This window comes from Lagenorhynchus albirostris, chromosome 2 (genome assembly GCF_949774975.1).
Source record: "Lagenorhynchus albirostris chromosome 2, mLagAlb1.1, whole genome shotgun sequence".
In the NCBI taxonomy this organism is placed as follows: Eukaryota; Metazoa; Chordata; class Mammalia; order Artiodactyla; family Delphinidae; genus Lagenorhynchus; species Lagenorhynchus albirostris.
The window spans coordinates 178796490-178812971 of NC_083096.1; the positions used below are offsets into that span (position 1 = coordinate 178796490).

The 16482-nt window shown below is 53.8% G+C and overlaps 1 protein-coding gene across 1 annotated transcript in view; it reads left to right on the plus strand.

The window, feature by feature from the left end:
• CTNNBIP1 (catenin beta interacting protein 1) overlaps positions 1-14994 on the plus strand; it is a 53000-nt gene extending 38006 nt beyond the window's left edge. Inside the window, exon 5 of the mRNA XM_060141511.1 lies at positions 12533-14994. Coding sequence (XP_059997494.1) covers positions 12533-12591 — 59 coding nt within the window. The 3' untranslated portion in view covers positions 12592-14994. The remainder of the gene's footprint in view (positions 1-12532) is intronic.
• Positions 14995-16482: the final 1488 nt, after the last annotated feature.

The following is a 16482-nucleotide window of genomic DNA, read 5'->3' on the forward strand; positions in this document are numbered from 1 at the left end:
TCAGCCCACGCCTCCCGGCCGCCCCCCATCCCATTCTTCCCTCGGTGAACACGTGTTCAGTATCTGCTGGGTCCAGGTAGGTGCTGGAGACCCTGGTGCACGGGCCTGCACCATAGCGCCTCACCAAATGGTTCCAGGAGAGGGCCCCAGAGGCCCCCCAGTACTGCACTGGACAGTGGGTAGACCTGCCTGGGCTGTGCTGTTCCAAGACCACCCTCGAAAGCCTCCTTCTGGAAGCCCTCCTTTCCCTCCCTTGTCTTCCATGAGACCCCCCCCTCTCCCCCCTCCCCCATTTTCTGCTTCTCTCTGCTCACTGCCTCCCACCCCCTGCCCCCCCAGTGCCTCCTTTCCCCTCACCGTGGTCATGCTGGTGTTCTCCATATTTTGTCCTCTCCTCTCAGTGTCACACGCTCTCCCTGGGAGGTCACATCACTCCCGTGACTCCCAACAGAGCTCTGGTCGATGCCTTCCAAATACACCCCCTCAGCCCAGACCCCCTGCTGACCCCCAGATTGATGCGCGCTCTCTACTGGCCATCTGGCCGCACACGCCCCACATTCAGCACGTTCAGGGTCGTAACCTCTCCCCGCCCCAGGATCTGTGCTCCCACCTGTATTCTCTGTCGTGAGGATGTGCCACCCCATGAACCCAGTGTCCTGGGGACCAGCCACTGACTCCTGTCTTCCCCAGGTACCTAGGAGGTTACCAGGTCCTCTCGATTCTCCCGCCTTAATGCTCCTCACATCTGCTTTGTCTTCTCCATCTTGGTTTGAACCCGCATTTTGGTCTGAGCCCATGTTAATTCTTGTCTCGATCACCACAAACAGCCCCTAACTGGCACCTTGACTTCTCGTCTTGCCCTCTCCGTGCACTTTCTACCCTGTACCCAGAGTGAGTATCGAAGGCTACATCAGCGGGTCTCTTCCCGACTTAAAATCTTTCAGTGGCTCTCTACTGCCTTGAGGATAAAATCCAAACCCCTTAGCGTGATGAGCAGGACCCCTGCCCACCCGACACCAGGACCTCATGCTCCACAAACAGCCACAGTGAATGGCTTTCAGCTCCCATCTCAGGCCTCGTGCGTTCACGCCTTTCCGTCCCTGCATTTGCCTCTCGGCTGCCAGGAGCCCAGCCCTGAGCCCACCCCCTCCCCTGCCTCCCACAGGCAGGGGCCAGGCCCTCCTGTGATCCCCACCGCACACGTGTACCTCAGCCCTGCTACTCCCCATACTGTCTCCTGGTCCATCTCTTGACCAACTCTGAGCCCCTTGTGGCTTCCCTCTTTGTATTTGTGGGGCTGGGCCCCCCAGAGCGCCAGCATGTTCTTGGGTGAATGAATGGACCAGGCTCTGGGTCTGGGAGCCCATAGTCCCCCGAAAAGGCAGGAACATGGAGCGCTTGTCTCCTGGTCCCCAGGGTGGCCAAGCAGACCCGACATCCTCGCTGGACTGACTTTGAACCAAAGGCAATCATTGCTTCTCTGGGAAGGTCGCCTTGCTGAGAAGCCCCAGCTTGAGGCTCGGGGGCGGAGAGCAGTAGCTTCCAAAGCAGGCTCAACAGAATGCTGAGTTCGTGCCTTTCTTACTGTCAGTGCTGTTCTCTCCATAACATATGTCGATCGTTTTTCCTGGCTATGAAAGAATGCATAGTCATTGTGGAAAGTCATTGGGAAAGACAGACAGCAGAAAAGCTTAGAGGATTGACTCCTACCGTGTAGCTAGAATCACTATTCTCTTGCATTAATTTCCCAGCAGACTTTTTTAAAAAATATGCATGTATTTTCATTTTCAGAGTTGAGACCATACAGTGTAAACGTTGTAATATCCATTTTAACATCCATGTTTTCACTTATGATAATTTTACCATGTCCTCAAACGATTTTCAAGAAAACATTTTAGCAGTCACGTGATATGCAGCCATGTGGCTGTGCTATCATTTTTTGACCGATCCTTTACCTTTTTTTGTTTGTGGCTGCGCCGGGTCTTAGTTGCGGCACGTGGGATCTTTAGTTGCGGCACATGAACTCTTAGTTGCGGCGTGCATGTGGGATCTAGTTCCCCGACCAGGGATCGAACCCAGGCCCCCTGCATTGGGAGTGAGGAGTCTTACCCACGGGACCACCAGGGAAGTCCCCTGATCCTTTACTACTCAACATTTGTTTTTCATTTTTGCTATTGATTATAATTAATTTAATTTATCGAGCTCCTCCTATGTGCCAGGTTCCATGTCAGGTAGCATTAAAGTTATCCCAGAGAATCCTCATGACAGCCCTGTGAGGCAGCCACTGTCACAGGCCCACTTTCACGATGAGAAAACAGGCCCTGAGGGGTTGAGTAAGGTGCTCAAGGTCATAGAACGGGTCATGTGGGTCCAGGGTGTGGTAAACAAAGACCGTCTAGGAGTGGCTTACAGGCCATGTGCATTTTTAAGCAGAACAGTGTTTTACCAGAGGAGCAGGTGTGCTGTAGGGAGTTAGCATGGTATTTCAGGAGGGCATGAGAAAATTGGAAGGATTTCCTGCTGCCTTCTTTTTCTGGGCCTTTCACCTCCAGGTGCCTTTGAACGTGCTGGTTCTGTTTGAGCTCCAGGTCTCTCTCTGCCGCAGCACCACATCGGGGCCGGATGCGGCGAGTGCCAGTGCCAGGCCCCTGGTACACTTGGCAAAGGCCTCCTCATGGCCAGTCGCCTGCAGAACTACCATCCTCGAGCCATGCTTCGTATAGACCTTTGTCCAGCCGTCCTGGGGCTGGAGGGACCCTGTCTTGATGTGGCCCATTTTGTTAAGGAAGCCCTCGTCCTTTCTCTTCCCCTCTTTCTGGCCCTGGAGCCCAGGGCCCAGGCCCTGGCACGCTGGCTCCCCAGGCCTGTTCCAGCCTCTGTCTGATCACACTCTTTCTCGAAGAGACTTTCCAGGGAAGGTCCCCAGCCTGAGCCAGCTGGGCGGTCCCAGGGCTCTTCCGGCTTTCCCCTGCGGAAGCCAAGGCTGCAGGCTCGGGGTCCGCTGCCAGCAAGCCTAAAATAGGTCATTTGGTCTCAGGGTTACACTGAGAACCTTGTTAAAATAGCTGTGGTCATGGGCAACCCAGCAGGGAGCCAGCGGCCCAAGGAGGGGGCCCACCCAGTGCACGGCCCTTCCAGGGACCAAGCAAGCTCACCCCTGTGCTCATCACCCCACTTGACCCTCCCAGCGGCCCTCGAGCGGGGTGCCGGCACAATCTCTGTCTTGCAGCCAGCATTCTTCCTGGAATCCCTTCCCGCGCCATCTGGCCTCTGCTCTTTCCCTTCCTCTGCCGCCCTCTCTGCCCTTCCAGGGCCGGCCCGCTTCCCTCCTCTGGCTCCTGGACTGCCTGCGGATCTTTCCTTCCCTGTAGCGGTTATCACATCAGGTCAGGAGCCCCGAGGGGCCAGGGCCCGTGCTGTGCTCGCAGTCTCACATTTCCCCGTGGTCCAGCTCCGGCACAGAGTGGGGTCTGTCAGATCCCTGTGCAGACCGAGGCTACCCCTCTGTGCGGACCAGCTGCCGGGGTCCCGGGACCCCCATCTGCTCACGTGCGGCTCTGAGGCTTCTCTCCCAGAGGCTCCAGGTGACAACCAACTCTGGACTGAAATTACTGTCAGGCCCCGGGAGAATTCCAGTCAGTGGGATGGGAAGCTAATCTTTTTAAACTTTAATCAACACTTTCATGAGAATTACCTGTAACCTAATAATAATAAAATTGAACCCAAAAATCTCATATACATTGAATCCGACTGAAAAATCAACCAGAAGGACTTGGTACATGATAACTTGTGTCACGGAAAAAGAATAAAAAATACCCCATGTTGAGGGGGATGAATTGGGAGATTGGGATATACACTACTGACACCATATATACCACTATATATACACTATTGATACCATGTATTAAATAGGTAACTAATGAGAACCTGCTGTATAGCACAGGGAACTCTACTCAATACTCTTCGGTGACCTAAATGGGAAGGAAATCCAAAAAAGAGGGGAGATATATATACGATGGTTGATTCACTTTGCTGCACAGCAGAAACTGACACAGCATTGTAAAGCAACTATACTCCAATAAAAATTAATTGAAATAAATAACCCCAAGAAAGGGAAAGAGCTGAAGAGCAGAGCTGGTCGCTCAGTTCGGCCTCTGGTTCCGGCCGGTGAAGGGCTGCCTTGACCTTCCTTTACCAACGTGATGGGTGCTATTGTGTAGAGCTGAGAGCAGGGGCCTCCAAGCCCCTGTGCACCTCTGCTCCCACTCCTGACACCCAGAAGAGGCAGACCTCTGTCCCGGGGAAGAGCATCAAGGCCAGTTGGGCCAGCGATGGCACTGTCCTGTTCACAGTAGCCCATTGATCTGGGTGCCAGGCGACCGCCCCCGGCCTCGAGTTGCCAGCGCAGCAGGGCAGATGGAAACACGGGCAAACACGTAAAGAATTTTGGGTGCAGATCACAGGATGACTGACCCTGAGGGAAGGGAACCCCCCTAGAAAGCCCCAGAGGTAGGATGTGTGTGCTGGGCTCAGTGGGGTATGGGGGGGTGAGGTGGGTTTGGGGCACGTGGGACTAGAGCAGAGCAGGTGTACTAGAACCCTGAGGGGTAACCCCACAAGATGCTGTTTGTGATGCTTTATGCTGCGGACATTATCCAGGTCAGTCAGATGGGCAGGATACGTGTGTTTTGCAGGTGAGGAAACGCAGGTGGATGTGCAGGGACTTGCCCAGTATCGCACGGGTAGGCAGGGGTCAGACCCAGGTCCAGGTACCGTGATCCACCAAGGGAGCCCAAGCCTGGGGAGGCGCTCGTTGGTCTGTCAGGAGGCCCAGGACCCCTGCCAGGAGCCGCCTCCCACCTGGGCCCAGGTACCACCAAGCCTGGAGCCTGCCTTGGCTGCTGAGACCTTGGCGACCAGTGTCGTGCTGTCTCTGGGTAAAAGCCATCGTCTGGGAGCTTTGGGTGGCAGAGCTGAGCTGTATAGCAGCCCTGGGCTCCTAGGCTACGGCTGCTAAAAGCAGCACGTGCCGCCAGGCAGGTTTGGGGCTGTCTGGAGGGAGACCTAGTCCAGGATGGTGCCCGAGTCTCACTCCCGTGGAGACGTTTGCCCTTGTAGGAGTGTCTGGGACCTGTTTTCCTGGGAGCCTCGCTGCCTGGCTCATCTCCCCAGAGCCAGTAGCTGAGCCGTGCAGTTTTCGGGTAGGTGGGTAGCCGAGTAGCAGATGCTGGTGGGTATGCACAGCAAGAAAGTGAGCTCAGGGGGCAAAGAGGAAGCACCAAAGCCGAAAACCACGTGGTCAGACAAGGGGCAGACGTCGGGAATGGGAATCATTCCCTGGACGCTTTGGTGCGTGTGGCCGTGTTTCCTCTCCAGCCGGTCAGCCGTGTGCGTGGAGGATACGGAGTTTTCCAGGCCCCAGTCATTTGCCCTCATTGGGAGGGTGTTAGGCCCATTAGGAGGTCAGGAGGCTGAGATGCCCGAGCCCGGCATGGAGTAGTTGTGCTCAGCTCCGGCCAGGGATGGGCGTGAGGCTTTCAGAGAGGCTGGGGTGCTGCCGCCCTTGCAGGAGCCCATGACCCTGCATCGGGTGACGTGGGTGTCCCCACTTATGGCTGGTGCTGGTGCTGGGAGTCCCCGCCTTTTCTCTGGTGACATCTGTACCGGGCTGTGTCCTGAACTGTGGGGCACCGGGGCTGGAAGGCTTTGGAAGCTGGCCCAGGCTTTTGTTACCTTGTGTTGGTTTCCCGGGGAGGGTCTACTCTCAGGGTTGTTGCCTCTCTCCAGCCACCTGTGAGCATCCACTCCTCCCGGCTGGACTCTGCAGGAGCTGGAAGAGCTCTCCGCAGCCTGTCCCCCCGCAGCCAGGCGCTTTGCTGAGCTGTAGGCTGGACCAGCACGGTTAGCACATCCCTGCTGCCCGAGGAGGCTTCATCCCTTCCTTCCGCTGCCTGGTCTCTCTCTCCGCGGGGTCCCTCCTGGAGAGGGGGTGGTGGTGGTGTCTGGAGCAGTCCTCGTCCGCCCTGGAGCCAGGCCCAGCTCCATGTGAGCTCCAGGGTCTGTGCTTTTCCTGGAAAAGGGCAAAGGGCTCCACTAGGATGTCTCCGGCCAGGTCTGAGAAATAGCGGCCGGGTGTACCCTTACTCCGTCCATCACCTTAGGGCTGCAGCCATCTCCCTGTTCCTCTTTCCTGTTTTTTCTCATTCCTGGGCCTTTCTCCAAACCACACTGCTCCCTGCCCGCTGTGCCCCAGCACCCTGTAGTGAGCTGGCTTCCCGATGGCAGCATGCTGGTTCCCTTCGGTGAGCGGGACGTGGGCTGAGGGCGGTGCTGGTGTGTGGAGCCTGGGCTGGGCTTGTGATTCTGCTGGTGTGAATTCATCCTGAGCTTGCAAACAGACCAGTGACCCCATTGTCTGTCTCCCGCCCCCAGCTAGGGGCCAGCCTCCCTTTTCTAAGCTCCTGAATATTTGTCATTTTTCTCTCCCCAGTCACTTGACTGGACTCCATTAAAGGGGCAGAGCTGGCACGGGCCGTGGGGTGGGATGGCCCCCTCGGTGCCCTGCCCTGGTGCAGAGAGCTGTGCCCTCTCCAGCGCCTTGGCCCTGCTCCCCGTGGCAGGGGAGCCATGGTACTAGGGGGGCACCTGGCAGAACAGTAGGCGGGGGCAGGGGGTGGGCGTCTGGGCTCCTCCCAGGTTGGTCTTCTGGATTCCATGTTGAATTTTCTCCAAGATACCCCAGGGCTGCTCTGGTGTTGCTTTATAAATCCTGGGTCTTGGTTCCATTCTAATGGGAGCAGATGGATTACTGCAGTCTCTGCCAGGAGGCCTGAGCAGCCCCAGTGCTCAGGGTAACTGGAGCAGGACCGATACTTCCTTTTCCTAATAGAAAACGACAAAACATGTAGTGTAGCTTGGTCTTCGGAGTCTGCGTCGGGTCCTCCCTCTGCCTCTGATTCACTGAGTTGCTTCATCTCTCTGAGCGTCAGGCTCCTCACCTGTAACGATTCGTCCTGTATCACTGTGTTAGATGCTGTGGTCAGCGAGGGCCTGGGGAGGTGATTTTACACAGACCGGCATGAAGTGCGAGAGCTGTGAGCAGAGCATTGAGGCAAAGGAAACCGCAGGTGCAAAGGTCCTGGGTTGCAAGTGCCTGAAGGACAGCCCGGGGCCCATGTGGCTGGAGCGGAGCGGGGGGTGGGAGGAGGCATATAAAAAGGGGTGAGAGGACAGCGAGAGGCCAGATCATGGTGGGTCTTGAAGCCACGGTGTGGAGTTTGGAGTTTCCCTTGAGTATGATGAGAAATCTTACAATAAACCACCTTTGGAGAGTTTCGAGCAAAGGAGTGGCAGGATCTGACTCATAGTTTTAAGAACTTCCTTCTGACGGCTATGTGGAGAATGGACCCTCGGGGTCCAGAGAGGGGAGATCCAGGAAAAGAGGGTACAGGAGGCTAGTGAGAGGGGTAGTGGTGGCCTGGACCAGAGTGGTAGTAGGGGAGATGGTAATGTATTCAGGATACATTTTAAAAGCACAGCCAGCGGGATTTGCTGATGTGTTATACGTGGAGTGTGTGTGTGAGACAGGGAATCGGGAATACCCCAGGGTTTTTGACCTGAGCAACCAGGGGATGGAGGTGCCATGGGCTGAGATGGGGCAGGCTGCAGGTGGGGCAGGCGTGGGGCTGCACCATTTGACATTCCACCAGCAAAGTCTGAGGGTTCAAATTTCTCCACATCCTTGCTAATGCTTGTTATTGTCTGTCTTTTTGATTCCAGCTGTCCATTGGGTATGAAGTGGTGTCTCATTGTGGTTTTGATTTGCATTTCCATAATGACTGATGATGTTGAGCGTCTTTTCATGCCCTTGTTGACCATTCATATATCTTTTCTGGAGAAATGTCTATTCGAGTTCTTGGCCCATTTAAAAAATTGAGGTGTTTGACTTTTTATTATTATTGAATTGTGTTACTTATATATTCTAGATAGGAGTCCCTTACCAGATATATGATTTGCAGATATCTTCTCCCATTCTGTAGGTTGTCTTTTCAATTTTTTTGATAGTGTTTTTTGAAGCATAAAAGCTTTTAACTTTGGGGGCTTCCCTGGTGGTCCAGTGGTTAAGACTCCACGCTTCCAATGAAGGGGGTGCGGGTTTGATTCCTGGTCGGGGAACTAAGATCCCACATGTGGCGTGGCCAAATTGTGGGGAGAAAAAAAAAAGAAAAAAAGGCTTTTAACTTTGATAAAGCCCAATTTATTTATTTTTTTCTTTCGTTGATGGTGCTTTGGGTGTCATATCTAAGAAACCATTTCCTAACCCAAGACTACGAAGATTTACTCCTGTGTTTTCTTCTAAGAGTTTCATAACTTCAGCTCTTATATTTAGGTCATTCCTCCATTTTGAGTTAATTTTTGTATATGGTGCAAGGTAAGGGTTCAACTTCATCTTTTACATGGGAGTATATCTCGTTGTCCCAGTACCATTTGTTCAGTTCTTTCCCATTGAACCCTCGGCACCTTTGTCAAAACTTAATTGACCATAAATGGGAAGGTTGATTTCCAGCTTCTCAATTCTATTCCATTGATCTATGCCAATTTCCACCCAAACTTGTTTACAGTAGCTTTGTAGTAAGTTTTGAAATTCAAAAGTGTGGGTCCAACCTTGTTCTTTTTTCTCAAGATTGTTTTGGCTCTTCTGCATCCTTTGCGTTTCCATATGAATTTTAGGAGCAGGTTGTCAGTTTCTGCAAGAAAGGCAGCGGGGATTTGATAGAAATTGTGTTGAATTTCATCCGGCGATGTTTTAAGACATTGATGTTTTGTTCTTTTTAGAGTCCAAATTTCATACTTCATTTGTTAAATTTATTCCTAAGTATTTTATTATTTTTGCTGCTACTGTAAATGAAATTGTTTTCTTAATTTCATTTTCAGATTAGTCATTTCTAGTTTATAGAAATACAAATGATTTTTGTACATTGACCTTATATCCTGCAACTTAAACTTGTTTATTAGTTCTAATAGTCTTTTAGTGGCTTCCTTAGGATTTTCTATATGTAAGATCCATGTCATCTACAAATATAGTTTTATCAATACTTCTTTCCAATTTGGATGCCTTTTATTTCTTTTTCTTGCCAAATTGCCCTGGATAGAAACCTTCAACACAGTATTGAATAGAAATGGTGAGAGTGGACATTGTTTTCTTGTTCCTAATCTTGAAGGGGGAGAGCTTTCAATCTTTCACCATTAAGTATGATAATAACTGTGGGTTTTTAGTAAATGCCCTTTATCGGATTGAGGAAGTTCACTTTTATTCCTAGTGTGTTGGGTGTTTTTATCGTGAAGGGGTATTGAATTTTGCCAGATGTGTTTTCTATGTCTATTCAGATGATTATATGGTTTTTGTCCTTTTTTCTATTGATAGGATATATTACATTAATTGATTTTTGGATATTAAACCAACCTTGCATTCCTGGGATAAATGTCACTTGGTCAGAGTAAATAATCCTTTTTATATGTTGATGTATTCCATTTGCTAGTATTTTGTGAGTATTTTTGCATATCATAGGTATTATGAATATCTATATTCATAAGAGAGACTGGTCTGTAGTTCTCTTTCCTTGCGATGTCTTCATCTGGTTTTGGCTTTATCTTTTAATGGGTCAGAGAGTGTGGAACAGGAGAGACTGATCATCTTCTCCCCTCCTGTGCTCATGGCATCTGGTGGGAAAGGACAAACAGAAAGGACAAACTCTGAACCCAAGTCCAGACAGCGTCAGCAGAGGTACCAGTGGGGTGGACCAGCCTTGTCGGTAAAACAGGATAGTAAACCTAGCTGACGGCGCAGAGGCGGTGGGCTCGGCCTGCTGGCTTCCTTGTAACATCTTCCTGTTGTGAGTCCTGCGTTTCCAGGACAGTGAGAGCATCTGAGGAACCCCCACATCCTAGCCTTTAAGGGAGAAGGAGGGACCATGAGGGTTAACCTTGGAGACCCCTCCTGGCTCTCAGGCTCTAAGAGCTTGAATCTTAATAACTAACTAAGCAGCTCACCCTCCCTGTTAGGTAACTGGCCCAAGTTCCATGGAAAAGAGGAAAGGGAAGGGCAGCATCCTCGCCCAGAGGCCTGTGAGCTCAGGTCAGGCCCTTGTTGAATGATGAGTACCGGGCCAGCCAGTGATAAGGACAGGTCAGACAATGCTCTGGAAGAGCCTGCCCCCGCTCGGGCCCCAAAGGAAAGCAGATCCCTGGTGGTGAGGCCTGGAAAATAGCAAGTCCTTTAGGAACAGAACAGAGTACGGATGGGCAGCAGCTCTGTGGGCCCTTTCCGCACCCAGCTAGCAGCAGAGTGGGAGGCTCTATAAATGGGAGCTGCAGATTCCTAGCCTTCCCCACCCCAGCCAGGGATGGGGCCACCAGCTGGCGTTGCAGCCCTGCCTCAGGTGTCTTGCTAAATAGTTGTTGGAGTCCCTGCATGGCCTTGAGGAGGTGACTTCTTTCTCCACCTCTCAGGGTGTAGCCCAGCTACACACACTGGGCAGCCCCCGAGTCTGGGCTCCTCCAAGGAGCCAGTGGCCATTCCCTCTGCAGACTCACTCTTCCTTCCTGGGGCAGCTGGTGCTATTTTTGTGCCTGCAGCTCAGCACAGAGGCCCAAGGTCCCTTCGAGAAAGCCCACGAGACAGGCAAGGAAAGAAGTGAGTGGGCTGTCCCTGTTCATGGCATCTTTTGCTCACAAGTCCCCTTTCGTGGTCTCTCTTCAGCCCCCTCCTGCTCAGCGAGCTGGAGAGGCGGCACTCGGGAAAAGCCGGCATCTGTTAGGTAACCAGCTCAGCTGCCGTGCAGGGTATGATGTAACCTTGGATTCTGTGGTTGCTAGGAAAATTCTGCCGCAGTGGTATTGCGTGGTCCGAGGACTGAGGCGAGAACAGAATGTTCCCGGGACGACAGGGGAAGGACTGGTAGGGCTTCCCAAGCAAAGGAGCCCAATCCCAAGAAGTCGGATGATTTGAGCTCCTTTCTAGAAGCTCGTTCCCCTTTGCAGGAATAGAGGTTGTACTGGTAACAGCAGAACCCCATCAAGGCAGATGGGGCATGTGTGGCACGGTTACTCCCCTGTGTAGCACCTTGGCCCTCTGGTGCCCCAAACCGAAGGACACGCCTGTAATGTTACATCCTTGTGGACGGGCCCTCCTTCTACAGCACCCATGCCTGCGTGCCTCCTCCGTGTGGCAGGGCAGTTAGGAAGGAGGTCAGGACGAGGCTGCCAGTGGGAAGGGGTGACTCCCTGTGGCGTGGACGGAGGTGGCCGACACCACGCCCCGGGGTGGGGGCCGGCCGTGGTGGCGTCCTGCCCTCTCCCTGACTCCGTTTCACATGTCCGCCGCCCCACCGCGCCCCGCTGCCCGCGCGCCCCTCAGTGGCCTTTCCTGTTTCTGCTGCTCCGATCCCCCTCCCCGGGAAGAAGTCCTCCAGCGGAACAGAAGAGAAGTTTGTCTAAAAGGCCATGGGCAACTGACTGTTACTTCACGTTCAGGGTGCTACCAAGAACGATCCTTTAGAGAAAGGGGAGAGTGGGACTTCCCTGGGGGTCCAGTGGTTAAGACTCCGTGTTTCCACTGCAGGGGCCACGGGTTTGATCCCTGGTTGGGGAACTAAGATCCTATATGCTGTGCAGCCAAAAAAAAAAGGGGGGGGGCAGGGGGAAAGGGGAGAAAGTGGCAGGGCCCAGGCAGGGTCCGGGCCCAGGAGGTGGGGTGGGACCTGCAGGTCACCTCACCTGCCCTGCAGGGTCTGCCACTCAGTCCTTCCTGCCCAGCAGCTTCAGGTGGGGGAGGCAGGTCAGCATTTCAGGCTCTTTCCCTCCTTCCTGCCTTTTCTGGCTGCATGTCAGAGCCTGTCTTATGGAAAACAAGACAAAGGAAGTGATTTCATGAGTGCCTGGACCAGAATCCTCAAATCCACCATTAAAAATAACAACAAAAAGATTATGGCCATTATCTGTCTCCATGGGAGCCGGGCCGACCACGGGCTGGAAATGGGCCTGGCCGCGCTCCCCTGAGCAGGTGCTGGGTTTGGGCAAAGAGGACTGGCTGTTAGGAATTATGAGCAAGATCCTCCAAAAGGATCAAAACAAGAGTCTTAAGAAGGAAGAGAGAGGTTCCCAAGGGCCCCCGGCTTTGGTGACCTTGGAGCAAGGGTCACAAGCAGAGCCCTGCTCCAGGACAGCAGCCTGGGTTCTTGGCACGCTCACCTCTTCACCGTGTAGCCTTGAGCAAGCCTCTGAGCCTCGCCCCTGCGGCCTGCAGCCCACAGCCGTGCAGCAGGGTTGCTGGCCTACCCTGGCCAGGCTGTAGGGGAGGCCCAGGCCCAGAGGGGAGGTGGGCTCCCCCAGAAGCACTTTGTTCTCGGAAAGCACCCCGCTACAGTGGACTGACTGACACTGCATCGGGGGCCGCAGCCTCCTCGCCTTGTCCCAGGTTGCAGCCCAGGGCCAGAGGACCATCCAGCAGCAATTCTTTCGCCCTGGTCTGCAGGTGCAGAGGATGTGGTGATGGCGTTTTCCAGGTCGGAGACGGAGGACCGGAGGCAGTAGCTGCAAACCCCTTGGAATACCCTGGAGGCTGGCAAAGGCCAGGAGATCTGTGTGGACCTCACCGGCTGAGTGGCAGAGGGTCACCTTCCCTACCCCGACCCCCTCACCCCACCCCTTCCCGTCCCGCCCCACGGCCACTCAGAATCCTCCAGGGAGACACCAGTGGTGCAGTTACGATTGGCTTAAAGGGACGGACTCATGATTGGCTGCGGGAAGAAACCTTTTTATTTTTAAATCTCGACCAACGCAAACCTTTTTATTTCTGACTCTTATTTAAAAAAAAAAAAAATGCGCCTCGGTGTATGGCTTCTCAGGAAGCTCTCCGAGCTCTGGTGCTTTATTTCGGTCACTTTTTAGGAATGTGAAGAGGTCCGATTGGCTGCTTAAACTGGAAAAGGATTTTGATTGGCTGGCTAATGGGAAACGGTTTTTTTTTTTTCTTTGATTGGCTGCAGGTGTTCTGCTGATGGCAACAGCTCCTCTCTTTTGAATGTTGAAAACAGGGTTTGGGACGTTGGTTGTTATATTTGACTTGAAAAAAGAAAGAAAGAAAGAAACCAAGTGCGCTTTGCAATATTTATTACACAAAGAGCTTGCTGCTGCTGCTTTGACGTGTTTTTTGTTTGTGTTTGCATTTGATTGGCTTTCGATATGTGTGTTTGGTTTCCCATTGGCTCACCCATGACTCCTGTTGCCATGGGCTGCCCACCCCCTGCTGCGTGCGGGCCCTCTCCAGCCCGGGGGTCCACCTAGAGAGTGCTTTTGCTTTAATGACCACAGCAGGCTCCATCAGCGAGGGGACCCCTAGGACGCCAAGCAGGGCCCACATCTGGAAAACAGGGCCCCAAGGAGGTTTGTGTTGTCCTGAAGGAGCAGCCCAGAGCTTAGAGGTGACCATTAGCCAGGATTTACATGCGTCACTTCATGAGTTGGCAACCAGCCAGCATCCCTCGGTGAGAATGGAATCGCTCACACGCGCCATCCGGGCCTCTCCAGCCTGCCCGCGCTGAGCCATTCCCTCCACATTCAACTTCCTGAGGCCTCATGGTGGGGGCTCCTCTTATAAGGGGCAGGAGCTGCTCCCAGCTCTGAGACCCCAAAACATAGCAGAGGTCTCTGCCCGAGAGCCCAGAACCCCCACAAAGGCCCCAGGTTGGCTCACAAGGGCCAGGAGGCCTTTGGCGCGAAACGCACCCTCCCACCTCCCCCAGCCTCCTCCCGAGGTGTGTGCTGCCAGCGCAGTGGGTCCTGACCAGCCCTGGGAGCTCTCTCATCCGAGGCCGTGCCCTTCACTGCACTGCCTTCAGAAGGGTCTCTCTCCGCAGCAGCCTGGAAGGGACAGCGTCATTATTTATGAAGTGCCCACTGGGACCGCTGGCTGGGTCTTCAGTGAGCGAGTGCCACCCGGCTGGCCCTCAACCCCGCCCCCAGAAAGACATTGCAGAGCAGTGGTCTTTGAAGGGCTGCAGGAGCCCCAAGTCTTCCCACCTGCCCTCCTCCCCCTGGAGGCGGCCTGTCCTGCTCCCTGCATCTCTCGCGGGAGTGGAATCTGGGTGGGGAGTTGGAGGAAGATGCGGGCCTGGGGAGGGGAAGCCTCCCCGCGCCCCCGCCGCGACCTCCCACCCCCATCCCGGAGGTAGTAGATGGCTGAGGTCTCCTTCTCACCCCAGGTACCCAGAGCCAGGAGAAGACGCTCAGGGCCAAACTTCCCCCTTCTCGGGGCTTGGGGCTGTCGTGGAGCAAGGGAGCTGAACGCCAGCGTGTCCCGGGCCCCAGCCCCCGGGAGCCCCATGGCCCCGTGGCCGTTCACACTGTGCTCTGAGCTTCCTCTGAGCTTCCTCTGAGCCTTGCCCCAGCGGAGGACTTGACACGACCTAGACACCCCATCCTCCTACACACAGGGGCCCCCGCCCTGGCTAGCTGGCCATTAGTCTGAAAAGGCCGTTGATCCCCAGGGGACAAGGACTGTGGACCCCAGCAGGGGCCTGAGAGCATCCTCCTCCAGGGGGGGCAGTGCGTGTATACACACATGTGTGTCTGTACTCGTTCCCAGCTCAGTGGCCCGCAGCTCCAGCTGAGCCCCTGGGGAAAGGTGAGTTTTGTTCAGTCTCCCCCCACCACCCAGGTTGTAACATCTGTTATCAGCTGTCTTTGCCAGTGTTGCCGGCTGGCCCCTCTCCTTGTACCTGTAGCCCCCGTCAAGGGTCCGAGTCCTGGCTGACGGTGTGTTCCTGCCCCAGTCTGTCCTTGTCAGGGTCATGGGCCTCCCTCTTGTAACTTGCGATGGCCCTGATCTGTCTCATCTTCTGCAGAAGAAAAGTGGAAATGTTGCTGTGGCTTCGTATTTCAACTAAAAATATTTCTGTTGAAGCAAATAATTAACAATAAAGATTTTTAATAGTTTGGCTCATGAGCTGATTTCCCCGCATCACGTGGACTCTGCTGCTGGGGCCCGCCCTCCCCGAGGAGGGGCGAAAACACCATGTTTGCTAGTTGAATTGTCTATGACCTGGAGTGGAGCCGGGGGTTTGGGAGAATTCCCAGATCTACCCACCCCAGCTGACACGTCTGTAGGAAGGGTGAGCCCCCTTTTTGACCTGGAGGTTCCCAGTATTGTCCTAGTTGGGCTGAGGTCAGTAATCCTCAGACGTGGCCTCCCCACTCCATGCTCTCAAGCAGACACTGAGCACCCCGTCTATCCAGACACCCCAACATCCTGTGTGATGGCAGTGGTCTTAGAATGCTTGTAACAAAAGTCCAAACAGACTATCCATCCGTCCATCGTCCCAGAAACAAGATCCGTTGGTGTTTGGCTGTATATTCAAGTTCGGAAGCTAAAGTCATTTCTGCTTGAGGAATTTTTGCTTTGGAAGCATTTTCTAGAATTTTTCATTTCCACCCTTCATCGTCCCATTTTAGGTCTTTATTTATTTTTTTTCTGCTTACATGGACTCAGTCCTTCTATTTCCTTTTCAAAGAGTTTCCCTGGGTGCTGAATGCTATGAGGTTTATAGGACATGGGGACTGACGGCACAATCGACAAAATTAAATCTTAGGGTTGGAAGAGATGTTGGAGGTTGTCTGGCAGCCCATGTAGTAGCCAGATGTGTGAGTCCCCTCTGAAGCATCTCAGAAAGGGCTTGTCTGGCCTTTGCTTGAATACCCTGTAGGACTGGGGAACTCACTACCTCACAAGATAGCCCATTCTACCTTCAGGTAATTTATGCGCAGCCTTATATTGAGTTGGTCTGCCCTTCTCTGTAACTTCCTTTTCCAGGAAGGAAATTACAGTTCTTGAGAGAAAGACAAAAAAAGACAGCTGTGTTAGCCAAAAGCTACGTGTCAAGGGACTCATGTTAGGGAAATGATGTATAGAATCTCCCCACCCCCAGCCGGTGTTCTGAGTGGCACTGTCGGTAGCTAACCTTGGACTTAATCAGCTCCTCTAAGCTGGGCCATCGTGCAGAGGGAGGGGTTGGCTGGCCCGGATACCACCTGCCCAGCCCCCAGAAGAGAGCCTGGCACTGGAGCCGGGAGGGAGGAGTCTCCCAGCGCTGTCTGATGGGAATTAGGCTACTTCAGCAGGGGAAGGGGGAACACTGTGGGGGCAGGCCTGGGTCTCCCGGGGTCTGTCAGCCCACACAGCAGGCAACCTTCTGGGTCCACCTTCCTAGGTACAGGGGCAGGGGCCAGCAAAGACCCGGACCTCAGGCTTGGGACTGCTGAGGCCTGAGACAGCTGGGGGCCAGGCTGAGCCTGGGGGAGGCCAGGGTGGGCTGAGGAGGGAGGCAGGGCACCTGCACTTGCTGGTGTTTCCCAGGCCTGGGGGGAGGGTGGTGGAGAATGAATGAAGCCTTCTCCCTGGCCCCCGCAGTGAATAGCACCTGTGAG